The sequence below is a fragment of the Cydia fagiglandana genome, chromosome 25 (assembly GCF_963556715.1).
Source record: "Cydia fagiglandana chromosome 25, ilCydFagi1.1, whole genome shotgun sequence".
Taxonomy (NCBI): domain Eukaryota; kingdom Metazoa; phylum Arthropoda; class Insecta; order Lepidoptera; family Tortricidae; genus Cydia; species Cydia fagiglandana.
In genome coordinates this window covers 426,857-451,458 of record NC_085956.1, presented here as the reverse complement: position 1 = coordinate 451,458, position 24,602 = coordinate 426,857, and the positions used below count along the sequence as shown (strand labels likewise).

Sequence of the window (24,602 nt, the reverse complement as noted above, 5' to 3'; positions counted from 1 at the left end):
ATTCATTAAAATTACTAATTATTAGAAACAGATTTAATGAAATAAAGAGTTGAATAATCATTGGTAATCTATAATTTAATAAATTTAAAAGTAACGTGATTGATAGTTGACCTTTGTAAATAGAAGGTAGTTGGAAGAAAGAATAAAAGACGACTTGCATGGCGGTTAACGGGCATTCGGTTACGGGCAGAGGTGAAGGGAGGACGATTGTGAAGTGAGAGAATTGGAGATTGAACTGTAACGGAATATTGTGATCAAGAAATATATTGCTGTTATGAAAGAAGGAATTTTTATTATACATCAGAAGTGGTAAGTACCTACAAGTCAGTATGGTATTCCTGAATGTATTATATTATGTAGGTATTAATATTAGAACTGACTGAGTTAAATCTTAATTACCCAATTAATTTGTTACAATAGTAACAGTGGTGTAAAATAATTATGATTATATACCTATACATATATTAGTAACACTTATGTTTAGTTGAAATTAATTATCATTTCATATTTCTTATGTTAAGAAGTTTATGTTTAACGGGCGCTTAGAAACAAAGACACCGTTAATTTTATCAAGAACAAAATAATTGGGTAAACCCATTTCGGCCTATTCGTTCACTCGAGAGCAATTATACTGCAAGTTTTCTCTTCAAGACCAACAGTTAGGTTTTTTTTAGTGTTTGCTGTAATGCCTATCCATAATATAATTAAAGCATTCGTTACATCGCGGGTAGCGTGAAACCTTTGGAACACCATTTTATTTTGAATAGTTCGGATACGTTTATGATTATTTACAGGTGTAGATCGAATTCTTTTAGTCTATGTATGTACCGCTTATTTGGTTACAACTTTTACCATATTTTCAATATATCACTTATCAATACGTCAGTATTATATAGCGGGGTTAAGTGTTTTCGAAATTATAAACTACTCAGACTGTAAATAAGTAGGAATGATACTTTTACTGGTAGTTACCGACCCGCCGACCTGGCCGGGGTTACAATCGCTGTCGCTTCGACAACGAAAAGCATTATGTCTCTATATCACTCTTCCATATTAGCGCGACAGTGACAGTTGCATTCCGATCGCTACGGAGCGTAAGCGATTGGCATATTGGCTACGCGGCCCGTTTCGTATTCCGGATCCCGTTTCTGGATTTGGGTCCGTGCCGGATACTGGAACCGTGCCGGATGCATACCTGATTTGTGCCGGATGAGTTCCGGATCCATGCTGGATTCATACCGGATCCGTCCCGGACTGGTGCCGGATCCGTGCCGGATTGGTACCGGATCTGTGCCGGATTTGTACCGGATCTGTGCCGGATTAATACCGCATGTATATCATTTGCCGGATCTGAACCGGATGCGTGCCGGATTGGTATTGGATCAGTGCCGGATCCCGAATTTGTTCTAGATTCCGTTTCTGTACCAGTTCTAGAATTTTCTCGTTTCGAAAAGCTTGTGTTCCGGATCCGTACCGGGATACGGATCTGTTTTAAACGTCCCGCATTTAGACCCCGGAAGCAGTAAATACATAAATAAAACAGTTTAATTTAGCTTAATAAGAACAATTTTATATTTGTCTACTATTAACAATCCAAAGATTTAGAACTCTTCCATTGCTGGTGTTGTTTTCGAGTTCCAGACTATGGACCATGAGGAAAAAAACATCCAGGCGGCGCTTGAAAACTCCTGAGCGTGGCCGAAAATCGAAATCTGATGATGGACAAGAACGTCGAAGCCGAAGTCGCAACCGCCGCCAGTCCCCGGGGAACAACAGGCGGAGTCGCAACCGGCGAAGCCGCAGCAGCGGCAGACACGGCCGAGGCAATGAAAGATGGCTTCGAAGATCAACACGGAAGGACAACACGGCCAGGATCGCTTTCACGTGGAAGCCGCACAGGACAGGAACGGATAGCTTGTATATCTTTGTCGTCTTCAGTTGTAGATTTTAATAGATGTCGTTTATTGCTTAAACTGCGAATATTTTTGTACAGTACCTTAAAGTTATTAAAATGTGACGTTAACGCTGGTAAAGGAAAGACTAAGTTACGTTTCTTCAGTATTTGTTCATAATTTAGTATATATAAAAAAAAAACAACAATAACGATCGATGCGCTATACGCTTTACACCGATATTAGTACCTACCTACATAATAATGGGTTGAGCTAGGGCAATATAGGTTGATTTGCGCTGTGGTATATCCATGACATTTCGAAGATATTTAAATGAGAGAGAAATGATGTTAGGTCATTTCCTGACACTATTTAACTGTGGTTTGAATGTACGCTGTAAAGTTGCCAATAAATAAGTGAGTGAGTAAGTAAGTGTTGTATTGAAGCCAGTTCGTCACCAAAGCTAGACCGCTTTCTGTGAAGGCGCTTACTGCATCCCAGGAAGCACCGTGAAATAGTATTGCCGTGTCATCTGCGTAGCACAACGTCTGCATTGGTCAGATCCAAGAAAGTCGAGTCGTTAATGTAGATTAGAAACAAAGTAAATCCAAGTATATGTAAAGTAGTTTGTTTAAAATAACCGACTTGTTCTTTAACCCAGGAAGCACCGTGAAATAGTATTGCCCTGTCATCTGCGTAGCACAACGTCTGCATTGGTCAGATCCAAGAAAGTCGAGTCGTTAATGTAGATTAGAAACAAAGTAAATCCAAGTATATGTAAAGTAGTTTGTTTAAAATAACCGACTTGTTCTTTAACCCTAACACGTGTGCGGCTCGACAGGACAGTTCCGCGTATCCGGGAAATCTACAATTTTCTAATTATTATTAGAATAATAAGAGAAACAAACTGACAGGATTTTTTTTCAATCTTATAAATCTTATAATGTTAGCGGGATCATTTTGGCTGGTGTTGATTGAATAACCAAGGTTGGGCATACACTAGTAAAGTATTCGTTAAAACCGTGTATTGATTCGCTTTCAGTATCCTTGGTTTTAAGAAGTTCTTTGCAAAGCTCTGCTGATTGCTGTTGATCAATTCGTCAATTGTGGTAGGTGCAACTGACGCTTAAGTGGCAAGTAATATAACGATATGATGAAAATACCTACATATAATGATAAGTATAATATTATCGAATTATAAAATTTCTGGATTATTTTGATTAATGAGTTACGGATTAATGAGTTACGGATTAATGAGTTACGGATTTATGAGTTACGGATTTATGAGTTACGGATTAATAAGTTACGGAATAATGAGTTACGGATTAATGAGTTACGGATTAATGAGTTACGGATTAATGAGTTACGGATTAATGAGTTACGGATTAATGAGTTACGGATTAATGAGTTACGGATTAATGAGTTACGGATTAATGAGTTACGGATTAATGAGTTACGGATTAATGAGTTACGGATTAATGAGTTACGGATTAATGAGTTACGGATTAATGAGTTACGGATTAATGAGGTACTTGATTAAAGAGTTACGGATAAATGAGTTACGGATAAATGGGTTACGGATTAATGAGTTACTGGATTAGTGAGTTAATGGATTAATGAGTTACTGGATTGATCAGTTACTGGATTGATCAGGTACTGGATTACTGGATTAAGCAGTTAATGGATTATGGAGTTAATGGATTATAGAGTTAATGGATTATAGAGTTAATGGATTATAGAGTTATTGGATTATCGAGTTATTGGATTGTCGAGTTATTGGATTATCGAGTTATTGGATTATCGAGTTATTGGGTTATCGAGTTATTGGGTTATCGAGTTATTGGATTATTGAGTTGAGTTTATTGGATTATTGAGTTGAGTTATTGGATTATTGAGTTGAGTTATTGGATTATTTAGTTGAGTTTTATTGAGTTGAGTTTTATTGAGTTGAGTTTTATTGAGTTGAGTTTTATTGAGTTGAGTTTTATTGAGTTGATTTTTATTGAGTTGAGTTTTATTGAGTTGAGTTTTATTGAGTTGAGTTTTATTGAGTTGAGTTTTATTGAGTTGAGTTTTATTGAGTTGAGTTTTATTGAGTTGAGTTTTATTGAGTTGAGTTTTATTGAGTTGTGTTTTATTGAGTTGTGTTTTATTGAGTTGAGTTTTATTGAGTTGAGTTATTGGAATATTGAGTTGAGTTATTGGAATATTGAGTTGAGTTATTGGATTATTGAGTTGAGTTATTGTAGTATTGAGTTGAGTTATTGGATTATTGAGTTATTGGATAATTGAGTTATTGGATTAATGAGTTATTGGATTATTGAGTTATTGGATTATTGAGTTATTGGATTATTGAGTTATTGGATTATTGAGTTATTGGATTATTGAGTTATTGGATTATTGAGTTGTTGGATTATTGAGTCATTGGATTATGGAGTTATTGGATTATTGAGTTATTGGATTATTGAGTTATTGGATTATTGAGTTATTGGATTATTGAGTTGTTGGATTATTGAGTCATTGGATTATGGAGTTATTGGATTATTGAGTTATTGGATCATTGAGTTATTGGATCATTGAGTTATTGGATCATTGAGTTATTGGATCATTGAGTTATTGGATCATTGAGTTATTGGATTATTGAGTTATTGGATCATTGAGTTATTGGATCATTGAGTTATTGGATCATTGAGTTATTGGATCATTGAGTTATTGGATCATTGAGTTACTGGTTCATTGAGTTATTGGATCATTGAGTTATTGGATCAGTGGGTTATTGGATCATTGGATAATTGGATTATTGGATTATTGGATTATTGGATTGGATTATTGGATTATTGGATTATTGAATTATTTGAGTATTGAATTATTGTATTATGAATTATTGGGTTATTGAATTATTGGATTATTGAATTATTGGGTTATTGAATTATTGAATTATTGAATTATTGGATTATTGAATTATTGGATTATTGAATTATTGGATTATTGAATTATTGGATTATTGAATTATTGGATTATTGAATTATTGGATTATTGAATTATTGGATTATTGAATTATTGGATTATTGAATTAATGGATTATTGAATTATTGGATTATTGGATTATTGAATTATTGGATTATTGAATAATTGGGTTATTGAATTATTGGATTATTGAATTATTGGATTATTGAATTATTGGATTATTGAATTATTGGATTATTGAATTATTGGATTATTGAATTAATGGATTTTTGAATTATTGGATTATTGGATTATTGAATTATTGGATTATTGAATTAATGGATTATTGAATTATTGGATTTTTGAATTAATGGATTATTGAATTGGTAATTTGCTATGGATGGAGGAACGGATATATGGTAATGATAAAAAAAAAAGACGGAAATAGAGGATGTTATGTTGTGATGAGACACGTTTGTGTCATGAGAGTGATTCAGTAAGTAGCACATTAAAAAAATAAAAATGGAATCAAAAAACAAGAGAAATTATGTGCTACACGTAAAATTTGATTAAAAAAATGGTTTGTTGTGAGACACATTTGTGTCATGAGAGTGGAAAAAAAAAACGGAATAAAAAAAAAACGAGAAATAATGAGTAAAAAAAAACATAGCAATCGAATATGTTAAGTAATGTACTTTATATGTATTGATGCTTAAAAAAATATTAATTATTGTTGTATAATTATTGAATAGAAACTTATATATTTAGATGGATTTATTGGATTTGAAATAATTATGCGAAGATATAGGTTAATTCAATAAATAATAAGAAAAACGTATATAGACAGACAAAGAAATTGTATTAAATGGGTAATGAAGCATTAATAATTTTCTTACTGAATGCCCGATGATTTGACATGCCGAGTGTAAGATTAGATGACAGACGCGATTAGTATGACTGTGCATGAGGACATGCACAATGTCAGGATGGGCGAGTGTAAGATTCATTAAAATTACTAATTATTAGAAACAGATTTAATGAAATAAAGAGTTGAATAATCATTGGTAATCTATAATTTAATAAATTTAAAAGTAACGTGATTGATAGTTGACCTTTGTAAATAGAAGGTAGTTGGAAGAAAGAATAAAAGACGACTTGCATGGCGGTTAACGGGCATTCGGTTACGGGCAGAGGTGAAGGGAGGACGATTGTGAAGTGAGAGAATTGGAGATTGAACTGTAACGGAATATTGTGATCAAGAAATATATTGCTGTTATGAAAGAAGGAATTTTTATTATACTAGTTACAGGATTACAGCACCTAAAGTCATTTCAAAATGGGGTTGCCCGGTCGAAGGTTTTAGCAGATGGCGCGATCATAGCTTGCCCTGTCAATCCCTAGAATTGTGTCAAATTTTTGTTTTTTTTAATACCCTGGATGCAAGTTCTTTAAGCCAAATCTTATAGAAAAAAGGGGCAAGCTATGATGGCGCCATCTATGCAAACCTTTGACAGTTGCCAACCCAATTAGTAATACTTACTCACTTACTTGATTGGCGCGGTGACCCAAAATGATTCTTGGCCTCCAACACAAGAGCACGCCACTTTAATCGGTCCAGAGCGGTATCCCGCCATCTTTCGCTGACGCCGAGCTCACGGAGATCTGCCTCCACTCTATCTGCCCAACGGTATTTAGGACGACCAACAGGACGGTTCCCAGTTGGTCGACCCAAGTAGGCCCTTTTGGCTGCCCGATCTTCACCCATCCTTTCGAGATGGCCAAGCCAGCGGAGACGATGCGCTTTGGTCTCACCTATTATGTTCGGCTCGGCTATCAGGTGTTTTATTTCGGCATTCTTTTGGATCCTCCAACTGCCATCGTCTCTTTTGACATTAGTAATAGAACTTTTTTTTGCGTTCTTCTAAATTTGTCCTTGGCTGTATATTTTGGTCTTGAATAGAATGTGAGGTTACCTCGGACCTCCTTGGTGTTCTGGTGCTGTAACCTGGCTAGCGCGCGCGACAGCGGTTCCCCGCCGCGGCCCGCGGCCCGCGCCGCCACCAGCAGCTTGCGCAGCAGCGTCAGCGCCGTGCCGTCCGTCCACGTCTCATACCTGATCAATCAATCAATAATACTACTAAGTAGGTATAGTGCGTAGCTTTCAAACAGAGCCCGACGGCTAATCCTATTGTCTATTGTTAAGTAAAACCGCACGTGCTACTTACCTGCTAAAAAGGGTCTTCAGTCTTCATTATTCTATTTGGCACCTGAGCGCGGGCTAGTCCAACGCTCAAAAAAACCAGTGTAGGTGCGCTCTCCGATAACGCGCCTTTGTTACGCATCTCGAAGACACATTTTAAACTGGTTATGTAGCGTTCGACTCACCGGCACTCAGTAACCGATGTACTGGGTTGCCGGCGAGTTGAACGGACCACAAACATCGTAACAAAATTAGTTCATTTTGAATCTTATTGCAATTTCCATAGGAGCTGTAATTCAATACCCAGGTAAAGTGAACGAACGATTTTCTATGCAGGTGGTTGTGGCACGTGGCACGAGCGGTTTTACTTAATAATAGACAATAGGATTAGCCATCGGGCTCTGTTTGAAAGCTACGCACTATACACAAGACTCACTCTCTAACAAAACGCGTCTGTTACTATCAGTACAGATATGTCCGCTAGGTGGCGACAGCGCCACGCGCGGCTTATGGCTAGCCACCAAAATTGGTGTGGAACGGATGTACTTGTAGCTACCGTTGCAAAGTGACGAAATCGCGGAGTAAGCCACGACTGCCAAAGGTTAAAAATCTCATGAACCGTGATGGCTAGACAGTTGAAATTTTCACACATGATGTATTTCTGTTGCCGTTATAACAACAAACTAAAAAGTACGGAACCCTCGGTGGGCGAGTCCGACTGGCGCTTGTCCGGTTTTTATTTTTGTATAGAATGTGCAGAAAAGTTATATAATGTAAATGGGCCTTTAGAATATAACTCACGGATGTGTATGGCCCATCGCAGCATGTTGCAGATGCGTCGTCGCGATGTCGACACATTGTTGTAAGATGCGACGCAGCGGGGTCAGCACCACGGCGTCGCTCGACAGCTCGGCCTTCGCTTCTAGAGTCACTAGAGCCTGGGATGTAAAAAAAATGATAATTTAGGGTAGAAAAGGGGTTTCAATCGAGTATTATAGTTAAATCTAGTATTCTTATTGTGTCTGTACCTTGTCGTGTTCGTGTTCCAGCAGCGCGTCTAGCCGCACGTCGTCGTGACGCCTGTCGTCTCCGCGTAACGCGGCCGCCAGCGCCGCCCACGCACCGGCGAGGGTAGTTAGCTGCGTTAGTGACGACACCGCACCTTGAGCGGTCGGCATTACTCTGTAGAGGGAAATATACATAGGTATCGGTTGGCAAGCCGTTTCCGTCAGTAAAAAAGGCGGGAAATTTTAAAATAATTGGCGCGAGAAGTTGACCTCCCAGAGAAAATTAGAATTTCGCAACATTTTGTATAGACGAAGTGGGTTTGCCAGAGTATATGTAGACTCTTCATATACGATTACGTAGATTACCTAATGTTAGCTAATAGGGTATTTGACTGTATTTAAAATAAATGATTTTACATCATGCATCAAATAAAGCAGCATTGCTAGAGAAACGTAGACAGCAGTTATTTTTAGACTTAATATCTATTTTAAAACCAATAAAACTATAAAGAGTAGGTAATTTGATTGTAAAGTCACATGTTAGTGTTTCATATAAATTCCATAGTAACAAAATAATTTTGACAGTTCGAAAAAAGAAACTGATTTGACTAGGAGTCAAATAGTTCAAATACCCTACTGACTACCTTATTTGAATAATTGTAAACTACCGCGTATTGAAAGGAAGTAAGTACAGAAAGATCGAAAAACAATCACTATCACTACACCTTATAAAACAAGTCCCCCGCCGCGTCTGTCTGTTTGTGTGTTTGTATTTTCGCGATAAACTCCAAAACTACTGAACGGATTTTCATGCGGTTTTCACCTATCGATAGAGAGAGAGAATCTGTTATTAACCCGCGAGAAGCCGGGGCGGGTTGCTAGTTGAATGCAATGAGAAGGTTTTTACCTGCAAAGTGCGATGCGTAGTTTGAGCCAGTTCTGGTAGTAAAACTGCTGGAAAGCTTGTGGTTGACGTTGGAAGCTCTCTGTAAACCTGATCACCCAACAGAGATTATTTAAAAATTCACAAAAGCAATTATCTTGTGTTTACATTTGCAAAATTATATTAATTAATAAAGGTAAAAAATAAACCGGTTGATGACAATGACTATATTGATTACATAATAATATAATGCCTACCTCTCGTAGACAGCATCAATGGCGTTAGGTTTTAGTGTCATGATGATATCCCGGTAGTCCAGTCCAGACACCATCGCGTACTCTAACAGGGATGTCGTATGCTGCACTAGCAATGGCGTGGCTACAACAATATACATATAGTTGGTCAAACCCATTTGTCAGTCAGTAAGAACCAGGAAAACTATACTCATCCTTTTCCTTTGGGTGCTAGTATACTATACTTCGTTTTCTTTAGCATTAGAAATAAGGTAAACAATATTGATGTGTCTTTTTATTGAAAAACACGTTTTAAAATTAAGTCACGGCAAATATGTAACAATTATGAATCTAATATGATCAGACAGGATACAAGCTATACAAAAAAGAATGATCATTTATATTCTTCTGCTTTCATAAGTAATAGTTACTGATTTATAAAAACCATTTTTCAATTAAAAGACATGTCAAGATCGCTTACTTTCTTTCTAATGCTAAAAAACGAACTATAGTGTAAGACAAAGAGAGTATGATTATCTCTGTCTATGACTGAAATGAGACAGTCCTTTGACAAACTATAGTTATTTGGATAACACAGATAAAACAAGCACAGTTTCCACTGAAACAAATATTTTTGTTTAAGTAAGTCTGAAAGTTGGTCTTAGTAAAGCGTTTGACACAGTTATAAGTATAACACCATTGGTCATTAACTCAATAAGATGGAGATAAGTAATCAGATAATGTCTATAATCTAGTTACATAAATGAATCAAAAGAAAAAAACACAAAACTAAAATGAACAATACAAAATTCAAGCGACCTTAATTATAATATACTCGGTGTTCCACAGGGTACTATTTTGGAACCATTATTTTTATTACCAATAATTTTAAATTCCGGCTAATGCTATTTACTGCTGACAGATGTGATACCGTTCGGGGGTGTTCCCCCCCCCCCCCCCAATTACATCCTCTATTTTTGACCTCCCCCCCCGAAAAACATCCAAAAATCATGCTTCGAATGATCCCGTTTTCCTCCTACGTCATCCGATATCCAGACCCCCCCCCCCCCAATTGAAATGACGTAATTTATGAATAGCCCCTTATACCGCAGGGTAGCTTTTTGGGACCATTATTTTTACTTATTTTAAACTCCGGCTCGGTATTTACTATCGGATGTAATATTGGTGTACCGCAAGGTAGTCTTTTAAGTCCTATATTATAATTATGTATATATATTATACAGCGAACTGATATACATGGAAGTATTCTGTCCGCTCAGTTATGAACCAACGTAAACTATTCGATTGTAGGCGGTGCTTACAAACTGTTCGATTCGCAACTTCAGTTCGACCGAGATGACAGTCAGTGACGGATGGCTAAATTGATTTATAAAAACAACGTTTTTTTGTAATTAAAAATGTCTACATGTGTCGTGAAGTGGTGCAAAAGTTATTTTAGTTCATACTAAGGACAGTGGAATCACTTTTCACTTGTAGTAAACAGATAACTTCAGTAAAATTTGGAATAAACATGACGATTTATTTTCAATACTACCGTGCTAGGCTAAAACGTAACAACTGCATACGACTTTCATAACAACATACGACTTTTTAAATTGCGAGGATAATAGGGATGGTGTTATGCCAAATAAAGTAGACGATTTTATTAACTTGTGTTTAGTTTAGGTATTTTCTATATAATTATAAATGTAGTAATAAATTCCTTCTTACAGATTTGTTTTTCCTTTTTTATTTCATGAGATGGAGCTATAATAAAACTACCTACTTATTTCAAATTAATAATCAAATTTGGTATTGTCATTTTACATTACTTTCCATTCAAATTCGCACAAGATGCTATTCGCAGAGAACTATGGAAAAAGCTGTCCAATTAGAGAGACATGAAATTGAGTGGATGCCTGTCAAGATATCTAGAATATGTTCTATTCACGAGATATACCCGTGAGATAATCATACCCGGTCTCCTATATATAGATACATTTTTTTCTATCGCGCTTTCACTGGATTAATTTAACAAATACACACATTATCTGAAAATGTTGATCATTTGAATCCACCCTCTACGTTTACTGTCACATATATGTAGGTTCTCTCTCAAGCCATTTCCGTCAGTAGAAAAGAGCGGCAAATTTAGAAAATGTAAGCGCGCGAATGGCTGTGGTCCCATACAAAATTTTAATTTTGCACCTTTTTTTCTAATGACAAACTTGCTTGACCGGCTATATACATATAAAATATTTCCATTGGAACTGGAAGTGGGGTATTTATTGTGACTCCACCTGTTTAAATATTTTTGACCCGATTCGTGTACCCATGTAAATTTTGCAGACTGTATAGCCAGTCCGATTTCTAAGATCAAGTTCGCCATACATTTACTTACTTTATCTTAGAAAAACGGTCAGACTATACTTGAACGTAACTTCGCACTGCCATACAAAATACTTATTATAGCGGAATACATTTATACAACAATGATATATTTACTTATGTTGAGTTAGTCTGTCATTTCATAACAACATTTTAACTAGTTATCTTTTAATCTGCATTAAATTATTATACGTGAATTATTTGACTGGTTCTTCAATGTATGGCATAAACATATCCCTGTCCAAGTCATATTCTAATCAAATATGAACCGCGAACTCTCAGCGGCCAGTACGTACAGCAAGAAGGTTATTAGCGGATTAATGTCGCTGATTGGTAGTTATTGACATTATATGCATTTCATCTACACTTAGCTATGTACCATTAGTATAATAAAGACGACTATTATTTCGTTTACCAGCTTTGATTACAGGCTCTGTAAGCGCGTCGTCTTATTTGAATGTAGGCGTAATTGTGTATGTGTGCTAATTGGGCCCGAGAATTTGAACGGTAATGTTCCTAAAGGCGGTTTCCATACTAAATATATGCGTTCACTGATATTATAATTATTAGAGTCAGACCGTGAAAAGTCTGCAGCGATTTTGATAGCCCTCGCAGTGTAAGTGTCATTTTAAACATCAAACTTCTATGAAATTATGACGAATAAATAACACTTTCACTGCTTGGGCTATCAAAATCATTGCAGACTTTTCTTGGTGTAACTCTAATATTTATCGTGCAAGTTGATGATAATATTACTTACAAATATCGGGTGCGGGTAAACGATATACGTGTAGTTGCGCATGCGTGTCGACGCACACACACACGCCGCCGAGCCACGACATGTCCACACATGATACTATGGCGCACGCTGCACCTGTCTGAATTATAAAACATGTTTGTAATCGTAAGTCGCACTCGTAAATTAAAATGAAAAACCGGAGTCGGACTCGCCCACCGAGGGTTCCGTACTTTTTAATATTTGTTGTTATAGCGGCAACAGAAATACATCATCTGTGAAAAATATATCTATCACGGTTCGTGAGATACAGCCTGGTGACAGACGGACGGACAGCGGAGTCTTAGTAATAGGGTCACGTTTTACCCTTTGGGTACGGAACCCTAAAAATGATTTATTTAGGTATCTCAAATGCAGCTTATTACATAGTTTTAGGAGTAAGTATTTTTTTAAAATGAAAATGAAAATTCTTTATTTGCATAAAATATGGTATAACAAGGTGTTATTGGAAATATATTCCCGTACAGAAACATATTTTGCTGGTTAAGCATGCAAATATTATCTTGAAGCTATTAATCTAATAGGTAGGTACATTGTTAACTTAAAACTAATATTTCTATTTAATACTAGGTATTACATATCGAACAACTCACTTACAGAGTAAAACACCTGTTTTTTGAGCCAACGATACAGCTGTGCTTTAAACGGGTTTAGAGGCAGGGGTTTGATGTTTTCCGGAAGGGCATTAAATATTTTCATACATAAATAATAACTATTTTTCATAAAAAGGGAACTATTCGGAATAAAATCTAATACAAGTTTATTGGGATATCTCGTGTTTCTATTGTATACATCTTTGGCCTTTTTGAATAGATCTGGATATTTTTTTACAAAAACTGCTGCCTCAAAAATGTACATGCAAGGTAGTGTCAAAATTTCATGTTTTTCGAATAACGGTTTACATGATTCCCGTTGACCTACCCCACACATTGCTCTTATACATTTTTTTTGGGCTATAAATGCCGTTTATGTCACTGCAGTTACCCCATAAAAGAAGGCCATACCTTAAATTTGACGCAATACATCCGTGATACGCCATCAGTACTGTACTCCAAGCTGAAATGCTACGCAATCTTCTCAAAACATATGCGAATTTGATAAGTTTTTCACACACAGTATCTACTTGGTTTTTCCAATTACAGTTTTTATCAACAGTAATACCTAAAAATTTAGCTGTATCTACTTCATTAATTTGTGATTCATTATAAGCGACGTTTAACTTTTTACCTTTATTTTGTGCGTTATGAAATTGGATGTATTGAGTTTTATTAAGGTTAACCGATAAATTATTGAGTTTAAGCCATTCTATTACTGTTTTAATTGTATTATTAATATCAGTATTGTACTGTTCTTCATCTTCACATGTAATTAAAATTGATACATCATCAGCAAAAAGTGTACATTGGTGGGTAGTGATATCTGGCAGGTCATTAATATAAATTAAGAAAAGTAGTGGTCCTAGTACACTACCTTGTGGGACACCTAAGCTGTTTTCCATGTATGAGGATCTATGACGGATTATAGTTGAGTCTTTAGAGCTTCCTATTTCAACACATTGTCGTCTGTTTGCTAAGTACGATTTAAGCCATTCTAATGTAGGTCCTCTTATCCCAAGATTGTGAAGTTTTTGAATTAATAGCTCATGAGACACAAAATCGAATGCCATAGACATATCAAAGAACACTACAACTGTTGGCTTCTTTTTATCAATACTTCGAACAACATCGTTTATTAGATTGAATGTAGCAAGTGTGGTGCTTTTATTTTTTTGAAATCCATTCTGTTCCTTTTTAAGTATTTGATATTTTTCTAGAAAAGACATGATACGTGTGTGAATAGCCCGCTCAAATATTTTGGAAATAATAGGTATCAACGTTATTGGTCGATAATTAGTAATTGCAGATTTGTCTCCTTTTTTGAACAGTGGTGTGATTATGGATAACTTTAGAGTATCTGGGAAGCAGCCTACTTCAAAGGACAAATTGACTAGATGGGTAATAACAGGCACTAATTCATCAACACAAGCTTTTAAAATTTTGGTAGATATTCCGTCATAGCCTGTAGAATTTGTGTTTTTGAGTGACTGTATTATGCTTTTTATTTCATTTTGGTTCACAGGGGTTAGGAAAATAGTATTGTTTATATATTTCTTGTTAGTGTTCTTTATGGTAGAACTTGTGTTGTTACTTGTTCGTTGTATAAAGTAATTATTAAATTCATGTGCTATTTGAGTAGGATTTTCAAAACTAATACCGTCTTTATTTATTTCAGTGATATGATTATTTTTAAGGTGTTGATTTGGGTCGTCTTTAATAATCTTCCAACATGCTTTGCTTTTACTTGTAGACTTCTGTATAAAATTGTGATTGTGTAATTTTTGGGAGGCATTTATACAATTAGCTAGTATTTTAGAGTATGACTTGTATTTGAGTCTGCTTTCTGGAGTTTTGTCTTTATAATATTGAAATCGTAGGGTGCGTTTGATTTTACAACTTAGTTTAAGACCTCTTGATATCCATTTTTGTGTTTTATGATTGGTTGAGACTTTACATCTGATAAATGGAAAACAGAGGTCGTAAAATAAGCGTATAATGTCGTGAAATGAATTAAAAGCCTCATTCAAGTTTGATGAATTAAACGTTTCAGAAAAAGTTAAAGAATTTAGACATTCGCGGTATTTACGTACGTTATCAGCGCTGTAGTCTCTTTTAGTTATGTATGTTACATTTGGTTGTAGAACTTTTTTCTTTATTGGAATATTCAGGATTTGAGCTGTTTCGTGGTCCGATAGCCCTAACGAAAGAAGTTCACCTTCTGCGTTTTCGATGTTGCTGATAACATGATCTATACATGATTTTGACCGCGTAGGCTTAGAAATGTGACTCTTGAGGTTATACAATTTTATAAGGTCATTGAGTTGAGTGGATATTTTATTTTGTATAATTGTGTTTATGTTAAAGTCCCCGGTCAACACTATATTTTTATCCTTTTTTCTGGTTAAGTGGGTTAAAATTTCGTCCAGTTCTTCAAAGAATATATTAACATCTGAGTTTGGAGTACGGTATAGGGCAATTATGATTAGTTTACTGTGGGTTATCTCGATTGCACAACATTCAAAACTATTTTCACGTGCATGATTATTGATAACCGATAATTCTCTAAATTCTAGTCCTATTTTGGTTAGAATACAAACACCCCCCCTGTTTTTTTCCCTTGAAAAATTAGAGGCTAATTTATAACCTTTTAACCTAATATTAGATTCACATCCTTTTTTTACAAATGTTTCCGAAAAACAAATTACATTCTATTGTTAGACAGCCTAGGATCTCCTATGTCCTATGTCCTAAGCCCTAAACTAAGTAAACCTGTTTTATAGGGAAATAAATGAAAATATAGCAAATCAGAGGCATCCTTGAAAAATCAAAGAACTACGTGTCGACGATTCATGTCTCTCCTTTTTTGAAGTCGGTATAAACCGTCATTAGAACTTACTGCCAGGGCTCCACCGTATTTGGGTTTCTTGGGGGGCGTAGCGCCGGCCTCGAGGCCTGGTAGCCCTGAGACAGTCACCGCTGTGGTGCTTATCTGAAAAAAAGTAATTTTACTATCTATAGTCTGGCAAGCTAAATGGTGTCAGACAATAATCTAGTTAAATATCCTATACAATCATCATCAGTAGTACAGAGCTGGCGCAAGATAGGGAAAGCTGGAAGATACTGCACCGACAAGATATGAAGAATAACTCAAGATAGTGATGATAATATTAATTTATAATTTTAACCAAGACAATAATCATTGACATTCATTTTGTATTAAGCAGAAACAACTGCAAACAATACCCAATGGACACGGTTACACGATCAGTCCAGACTGACAACAGACTGATAAAATTACGACACAGTCGTCGTTTGGACGCAGAACGCAACACAGTCATTTAGTCTTGTCTAATATGGTGACTGACGCGAGAATGACACAAACAGGTTACACGATCAGTCTCCTATCAGTTTTCTGTCATTCAAAATGGACTGACGAATATTATCTAAAATATTAAATTTTCATCAGTCCAGACCATCAGTCCATCAGTCCGCGTGTTACACGATAATTCTCCCGTCATTCTGACCAGAATGATGGACTGAACTTACGCCAGAATTAGCGTGTAATCGATGTCTATCCGATGTCTATTAATACCATCGCCCAGACTGTTAACTGTCCACCGGTGGATCTTATACCTTTTGTAATAAGGTCCACCGATTGGGCAGTTAACAGTGTTGCTAATTGTAGCAATTGTTAATATTATTATTGATGATTAATAAATAAGAAACGATAAAGTCCGAATTTAAGTTGTTGTGAGACATACTAACATTGAATAATTTTACGACCTCCCCCAACCTGTTTTCTCGGCGCGCGCGCAGCGTGCGACGCGGCGAGCCGCAGTACGCGATACACGGCCGTCGTGTACGCTGCTCGCACTGTGAGCGCTTGAGAAAGGAGACCTAGGCTCTCCGAAACATGTCGCGCGAGTGACTAAAAAACCAGTGAGTCTAAACCGTAAAATTATTCAAGAAACGATAAAGTTGCTTACCCTATGCGTATCTCGATGTAATAAAAGTCTGTTGGGTCCCGTGGCCGCCAGCACGTGGTAGGGCGCCGCCACGTGGAGCCGCAGCGAGCACACGTGCGCGCAGCCCTCCACGGGCAACACGGATATTTGCTGCCATACCTGCATGGAAACTTGCTTATGCTTACCCTATGAGTATCTCGATGCAGTAGGAGCCTGTTGGGTCCCGTGGCCGCCAGCACGTGGTGCGGCGCCGCCACGTGGAGCCGCCGCGAGCACACGTGCGCGCAGCCCTCCACGGGCAACACGGATATTTGCTGCCATACCTGCATGGAAACTTGCTTATGCTTACCCTATGAGTATCTCGATGCAGTAGGAGCCTGTTGGGTCCCGTGGCCGCCAGCACGTGGTGCGGCGCGGCCGCGTGCAGCCGCCGCGAGCACACGTGCGCGCAGCCCTCCACGGGCAACACGGATATTTGCTGCCATACCTGCATGGAAACGTGCTTATGCTTACCCTATGAGTATCTCGATGCAGTAGGAGCCTGTTGGGTCCCGTGACCACCAGCACGTGGTGCGGCGCGGCCGCGTGCAGCCGCCGCGAGCACACGTGCGCGCAGCCCTCCACGGGCAACACGGATATTTGCTGTCATACCTGCATGGAAACTTGCTTATGCTTACCCTATGAGTATCTCGATGCAGTAGGAGCCTGTTGGGTCCCGTGGCCGCCAGCACGTGGTGCGGCGCGGCCGCGTGCAGCCGCCGCGAGCACATGTGCGCGCAGCCCTCCACGGGCAACACGGATATTTGCTGCCATACCTGCATGGAAACTTGCTTATGCTTACCCTATGAGTATCTCGATGCAGTAGGAGCCTGTTGGGTCCCGTGGCCGCCAGCACGTGGTGCGGCGCCGCCACGTGGAGCCGCCGCGAGCACACGTGCGCGCAGCCCTCCACGGGCAACACGGATATTTGCTGCCATACCTGCATGGAAACTTGCTTATGCTTACCCTATGAGTATCTCGATGCAGTAGGAGCCTGTTGGGTCCCGTGGCCGCCAGCACGTGGTGCGGCGCGGCCGCGTGCAGCCGCCGCGAGCACACGTGCGCGCAGCCCTCCACGGGCAACACGGATATTTGCTGCCATACCTGCATGGAAACGTGCTTATGCTTACCCTATGAGTATCTCGATGCAGTAGGAGCCTGTTGGGTCCCGTGGCCGCCAGCACGTGGTGCGGCGCGGCCGCGTGCAGCCGCCGCGAGCACACGTGCGCGCAGCCCTCCACGGGCAACACGGATATTTGCTGTCATACCTGCATGGAAACTTGCTTATGCTTACCCTATGAGTATCTCGATGCAGTAGGAGCCTGTTGGGTCCCGTGGCCGCCAGCACGTGGTGCGGCGCGGCCGCGTGCAGCCGCCGCGAGCACACGTGCGCGCAGCCCTCCACGGGCAACACGGATATTTGCTGCCATACCTGCATGGAAACTTGCTTATGCTTACCCTATGAGTATCTCGATGGGTGTACCCTTATTTTACCGCCAAATTTTTTGCAGAATTTTGTTATACAGAAAATTATTCATAGAATAATCGAATCGCAGATTTTTATTACAATGAATTCTGTTTCTTCGATTATTCATTTCAAAGAAACATATTTTGTAACTTGATTAAACTTCAGAATATTTATTCAAAGATTTTTAAATAAAATAAAAGACTGACCGTAGAATTATTATTCATTGAATATTATTTGTGCGACACTACAGTTCACAGAATATTAATTTCAACGATTATTATTTTACAAAATTACCTTTCATATACTCTTAGTATTCATTGAAATTGCTAAAAAAGGAGTTTAGGTTACTTTAGAGCTGCAACCTCTAAGAAAATGAACCCTTGCTGGAAAAGTGGGTTAGGTTAGGTTAGAACTGCGACCCCCCAAGAAAACGAACTGTTGCCAGAAAAGTGGGTTAGGTTAGGTTAGAACTGCGACCCCCAAGAAAACGAACTGTTGCCAGAAAAGTGGGTTAGGTTAGGTTAGAACTGTGACCCCCAAGAAAACGAACTGTTGCCAGAAAAGTGGGTTAGGTTAGGTTAAAACTGCGACCCCCAAGGAAACGAACTGTTGCCAGAAAAGTGGGTTAGGTTAGGTTAGAACTGCGACCCCCAAGAAAACGAACTGTTGCCAGAAAAGTGGGTTAGGTTAGGTTAGAACTGCGACCCTTAAGAAAACGAACTGTTGCCCGAAAAGTGGGTTAGGTTAGGTTAGAACTGCGACCCCCAAGAAAAGGAACTGTTGCCAGAAAAGTGGGTTAGGTTACGAGTAGAACGGCAACCCCTAAAAACGAATTCCTTCCAGAGAAGCAGATTGCGTTAAATTAACGACTAAGTAAATAATATTCGACTAAATGACTATTCTGTATATTAAATTTTGGTGAACTGTATTTATAAGAAGTGACTTTTCTATAGATCGATGATTCTGTGAAATGAGATTACATGAACAAATTGTTCTTGAAACAAAACTAATGTTTTAAATTTTTGGTGAAACGTAACTAATCCGAACTAAAATTATTTAAAGTAAATATTCTACGTAAAGATTATTTTGCGATTTGAAATTACTTGAAACATTTTCTGTGAAACGAAAATCTGCAGAAAAATTAACGGCAAAATAAAGGTAAACCATCTCGATGCAGTAGGAGCCTGTTGGGTCCCGTGGCCGCCAGCACGTGGTGCGGCGCGGCCGCGTGCAGCCGCCGCGAGCACACGTGCGCGCAGCCCTCCACGGGCAACACGGATATTTGCTGCCATACCTGCATGGAAACTTGCTTATGCTTACCCTATGAGTATCTCGATGCAGTAGGAGCCTGTTGGGTCCCGTGGCCGCCAGCACGTGGTGCGGCGCGGCCGCGTGCAGCCGCCGCGAGCACACGTGCGCGCAGCCCTCCACGGGCAACACGGATATTTGCTGCCATACCTGCATGGAAACTTGCTTATATTGTAAATACTATACTTATACTTTTAAAGACTACCAACTGCTACCTAAATGATGTATTCCTATTACAAATGGAGCTATAGTAATACTATATTCTCTTCATCTACCTAGCGTTATCCCGGCCTTTGACAGGGTCCGCTTTCCTACTCGCTTTCCTCCACTTTGCGCGATCCTGGGCGTCGTCTCGTGTGAGCCCGTTCACGCTCATATCTGCTTTCACGACATCGAGCCATCGCTTGTAAATACTGTGTTGTCTAACAAAATAATCTTTAAATGAGTTATTTAAGGGGCTACTCGAGGTTTTCATCGATTTTTGTCAAGTTTTGAATAGTATCTCCTTTTTTTGGACTACAGATAGAATTATACTCGTTAGGCAAACGGTTATCGGTTCTTCAATCTTTTGTCTCTGGTTTTGTCCACCGGATTTTAAAAGAGATGAATACTTATTTTTTTATGAATTTTTAAAACATTGTCTAAAAAATCACAAAAAAATTGGGATTTCGGGGTTGGTGCCATAATAAAAGTAGCTCAGTTTAGCGAGTAGAATCGAGCCCTGGATTTAATGCCCCATGGTCAGTAACATCCTGTATAACCTTAGAACCTTACCACTGTGTTAAAGCAGTCAGACCCTGGTTTCTGTCCACCTCCAGGAGTCGTGCTTCCTTGCAACGGACCTAAAACAGTTATTGATTAGTGCTATATCTGAGTAACTTATACAATTTACATTCAGACGGTTTAACCATAGAGAAATGATGCGACAAAAGATGGTGTGACAATAGATGTAGGCGATGTAGCACCGACTGGAAAGTCTTATGTTGTTGACATTAGAGTTTCCGGTCGTGCTACATCTATTGCCACTTGACAGTATACTACTACTACTACTACTTGAAGTACTGATAATTCCGCTACTCGATGCTAGATGTCGACTATGAAAGTTGCTATGGAAATACTAATATTTCTGTGACCAAAACTGATGAATGGAGTGAGCACTCTTGTATAACTATATTTCTCTATGGTTTAACCAACTTTAAAATCTCGAAGGAGATTCTCAAATTATCAAGATATTTGATTTTTTTACAAATATGTTCTCTGATTTCTCGAATATTTGAAAAAATATTTTTATTTTTGAAAAAACAGATTCGGCATAAACAGATACCTTTAGACAGTAGTTTGTGTACCGGATGTGCCCGTTGTGTCAAATTCCACACCGAGAGAGTAGAGCCGGCGATGAGGAGGGAATCTGTGTCCTCCCGGAGACTCCACGTCAGAGATACTGCAAAATACAAGTCATATAAGTCGGACCAAACTAACTCTGCAACGTATTTTCAATGATAAATTACATTAAAAAACCGGTCAAGTGCGAGTCGGACTCGCGTTCCAAGGGTTCCGTACAGTACTCAATTTTTAACAATGTATTTTTTATGTGGAACGTGAATGAAATGTCTTTTAATAACCCGCAGGGGTCGGATCAAAAACTAAGTAATTAAATCCTACTTACGTTTGACTGCAAATTTTTTATAGGTTTTTCTGTTATCTATAGGTAAAGAACTATTTTGTGTATTTTTTTCAAAATTTTAGACACAGTAGTTTCGGAAATAAAAGGGGTGGAATGGTCGAACAGACAGACAGACGCAGGAGTGATCCTATAAGGTTTCCATTTTTACCTTTTGAGGTACGGAACCCTAAAAAATCCACAATGGTGAATATGAAAGATTACCAGGTGTATAATCCAGATATACCGCAGGTAGTGGTTGCACAATTAGCGATGGCGCCTGGTGCGGGGCGCGAGATAACGTAACGGAGCACACGGCGCAGCGAACACAGTTCACACCGCCTGCGGCTACTATTAGGGTGCCATCTGGAAACAATAAAGTTAAATAAATATATATATAAGTAAATATTCTTTACGACAAAATAACCCAATCGCTCTTGCACGAGCTTATGCCCAGGATTGAAACAAATACCTATATTACCTATAGGCACAGAATAAATAATAGTACTAGGTACAGAAATCTCACTCTCTAACAAAACCGGTCTGTTACGACCAGGACAGATATGGCCGCTAGGTGGCGACAGCGCCACGCGCGGCTCATGGCTAGCCACCAAAATTGGTGTGGAACGGATGTACTTTTAGCTACCTATAGCAAATCAACGAAATCGCGGAGTGAGCCACGCCTGCTACAGGCTAAGTTTTATAAAATCATACTTTTATGAGACAGACTAGCAGCAGGCACTCTGTCCCTAGTTGAGAGACATTCGGCCCCGCTGAGCGCTTGCCCAGCTCTCCTCTCCTATGACCAGTAATCAAACTGTAAGTAACTTACTTTTATGAGCAACACTCGCAGCAGGCACCCTGTCCCTCGCCGGGCGGAGACATTCGGCCCCGCTGAGCGCTTTACTCGGCTCTCCTCTCCTATGACCAGTAATCAAACTGTAAGTAACTTACTTTTATGAGCAACACTCGCAGCAGGCACCCTGTCCCTCGCCGGGCGGAGACATTCGGCCCCGCTGAGCGCTTTACTCGGCTCTCCTCTCCTATGACCAGTAATCAAACTGTAAGTAACTTACTTTTATGAGCAACACTCGCAGCAGGCACCCTGTCCCTCGCCGGGCGGAGACATTCGGCCCCGCTGAGCGCTTTACTCGGCTCTCCTCTCCTATGACCAGTAATCAAACTGTAAGTAACTTACTTTTATGAGCAACACTCGCAGCAGGCACCCTGTCCCTCGCCGGGCGGAGACATTCGGCCCCGCTGAGCGCTTTACTCGGCTCTCCTCTCCTATGACCAGTAATCAAACTGTAAGTAACTTACTTTTATGAGCAACACTCGCAGCAGGCACCCTGTCCCTCGCCGGGCGGAGACATTCGGCCCCGCTGAGCGCTTTGCCCGGCTCTCCTGAGGGCGTCAGAGCGCCGATGAGACCTGTGGCCGTGATGATGCAAGCGCCTTCACATGCTATGCCGCTGAAAAATGAAAATATAACTTAAAAGTAAATAAAATTTACCAAAATAGACAAGTTTAATACAATCACAGACGAAACATAGTCGCGCTACCTCCTCTGCCACGCATACGGTAATTTTACGTGTTTTAGTGACGTCCGTGTCTTTGAACGGACCAATCACGGCACGGGATTTTGCTTACCTCGTCCCGCGCACCCCCGCATTTTTGGCATCATCGGTTGCATGAAATAATTGCTCTAAACTCGGTCTAGAAGATTCCTAGTCTATGAATACAATACAACGGAGGGTCAAGTCATCAACAAAACATATTCTTCTAGACTGTAAACATGTAGAAGTCTACAGGAGCAAATATCTACTACCTAGGGAATCAGTGCACACTGAAGGAGGCAGTTAGCAACCTGAAGTGAAGACCTGAAGTTAGTTTCGTGAAGGAGCTGGTTAGAGTGGTGCTACCTCGTTTTATGGCTCCTCTACACGATGGGCCAACGCCGGCCACTCCAAGGGACGCATTTATGCGTTAGAGGGAGCAAGTGATATTGCTATCTCATTCTGCGTCCGCTACCGCATGGCTGCGTCTCTTGGAGTGGCCGGCGCTGGCCCATCGTGTAGAGGAACCATTACGCAAAATAGGCACAATGGATGACGATTTGCGGAAAATGCCCAGCAAAAGTAACTAAACTAACTAACTTTCATCTATCTACACATCGCAACGTAACGCTTATTCTAACAAACAGATCTCAAGCTGTCTCCGTTGTTTTACTACAAAGCCGGTATTAAGTATAGTTTTATTTGACGTTCATAAACGCATTGTAATATATGCCTACTTGAATAAACTATTTTTTAACTTTAGCTTTAAGCATACGTTGTGAGAAGGAGGAATATGAGGAGGAGGAGGACGAGTAGGAGGAGAATGAGGAGGAAGATTTTATTATATACTAGTTTCGCAGCAGCTTTGTTGTTGAAAATGACGTATGGTGTTCCAAGGGTTAATTCGCCTTACCCAAAACCCTTCAGTGTAGGTGTAGGCCGCAGTAGCTGTAGGCGTTCCGCAGCCGGCACATCGGGCTTCTTGTCGCAAGATACTCTTCGGCCGTTGTGGAAGAATGCCGCCTTTATCACGTGTTCACCTGCATACAATAATACAATGTATATATCGGCGGCCGATCGTAAGATCTGGCATATCGTGAAATTCCTAGGCATATCGTGAAACGTGAAAATCTTTGACCCGTTCTTTGTGTCGACGGAGCCCCGCTAGGCGGGGCTCCTATTTCTGGGCAGTTTGCCCTTCGGGCATATGCAGCAACCTGACGAACCTATCCTACCTGTATATTGGTTTAATGTGACTATCGTCAAAACATTACACAGGAACATTACGATCTGCCTGATCTTATGATCGGCCAACATATATATTGATACATCTGAGCAGGACAGGGCCAAATAGCCTAGAAAAGCTCCTTATTACTGGCCGCATGGCAAGGAAGCGTAGGGGTGGATGGCCACGCGTAGGGCGGACAGAATAGCGTCATAGACAAACGCCACATTGCAGGCTAGCATGCACTGGGCCCAAGACAGAGCGGCTTGGAGAGCGCTGGTGAAAAGTGTCCACATTCGTCACATCCCTCGGCCATGAGGATACAACAAGGTTATTGATATAATCAAATCATTGTCACAGGGCAAACGTACCACTCACACTGTTAACTGACAGTTCGTAAACCTTATTACACAAAGCATAAGGTCCACCGATGGACAGTT

The 24,602-nt window shown here is 39.5% G+C and overlaps 1 protein-coding gene across 1 annotated transcript in view; it reads right to left on the bottom strand.

Annotated features, from left to right (window-relative positions):
• LOC134676767 (mediator of RNA polymerase II transcription subunit 16) overlaps window positions 1–24,602 on the bottom strand; it is a 31,948-nt gene that overhangs the window by 5,400 nt on the left and 1,946 nt on the right. The window contains exons 4-21 of the mRNA XM_063535151.1: window positions 23,851–23,977; window positions 22,702–22,853; window positions 21,607–21,747; window positions 21,046–21,162; window positions 20,496–20,563; window positions 19,734–19,871; window positions 18,240–18,377; window positions 17,912–18,049; window positions 17,584–17,721; window positions 17,420–17,548; window positions 17,092–17,229; window positions 15,838–15,930; window positions 12,310–12,427; window positions 9,186–9,306; window positions 8,953–9,039; window positions 8,067–8,220; window positions 7,840–7,976; window positions 6,812–6,951 (exon numbers count right to left, since the gene is read on the bottom strand). Of these exons, the coding sequence (XP_063391221.1) occupies window positions 6,812–6,951; window positions 7,840–7,976; window positions 8,067–8,220; window positions 8,953–9,039; window positions 9,186–9,306; window positions 12,310–12,427; window positions 15,838–15,930; window positions 17,092–17,229; window positions 17,420–17,548; window positions 17,584–17,721; window positions 17,912–18,049; window positions 18,240–18,377; window positions 19,734–19,871; window positions 20,496–20,563; window positions 21,046–21,162; window positions 21,607–21,747; window positions 22,702–22,853; window positions 23,851–23,977 (2,274 nt within the window). The remainder of the gene's footprint in view (window positions 1–6,811; window positions 6,952–7,839; window positions 7,977–8,066; window positions 8,221–8,952; window positions 9,040–9,185; window positions 9,307–12,309; window positions 12,428–15,837; window positions 15,931–17,091; window positions 17,230–17,419; window positions 17,549–17,583; window positions 17,722–17,911; window positions 18,050–18,239; window positions 18,378–19,733; window positions 19,872–20,495; window positions 20,564–21,045; window positions 21,163–21,606; window positions 21,748–22,701; window positions 22,854–23,850; window positions 23,978–24,602) is intronic.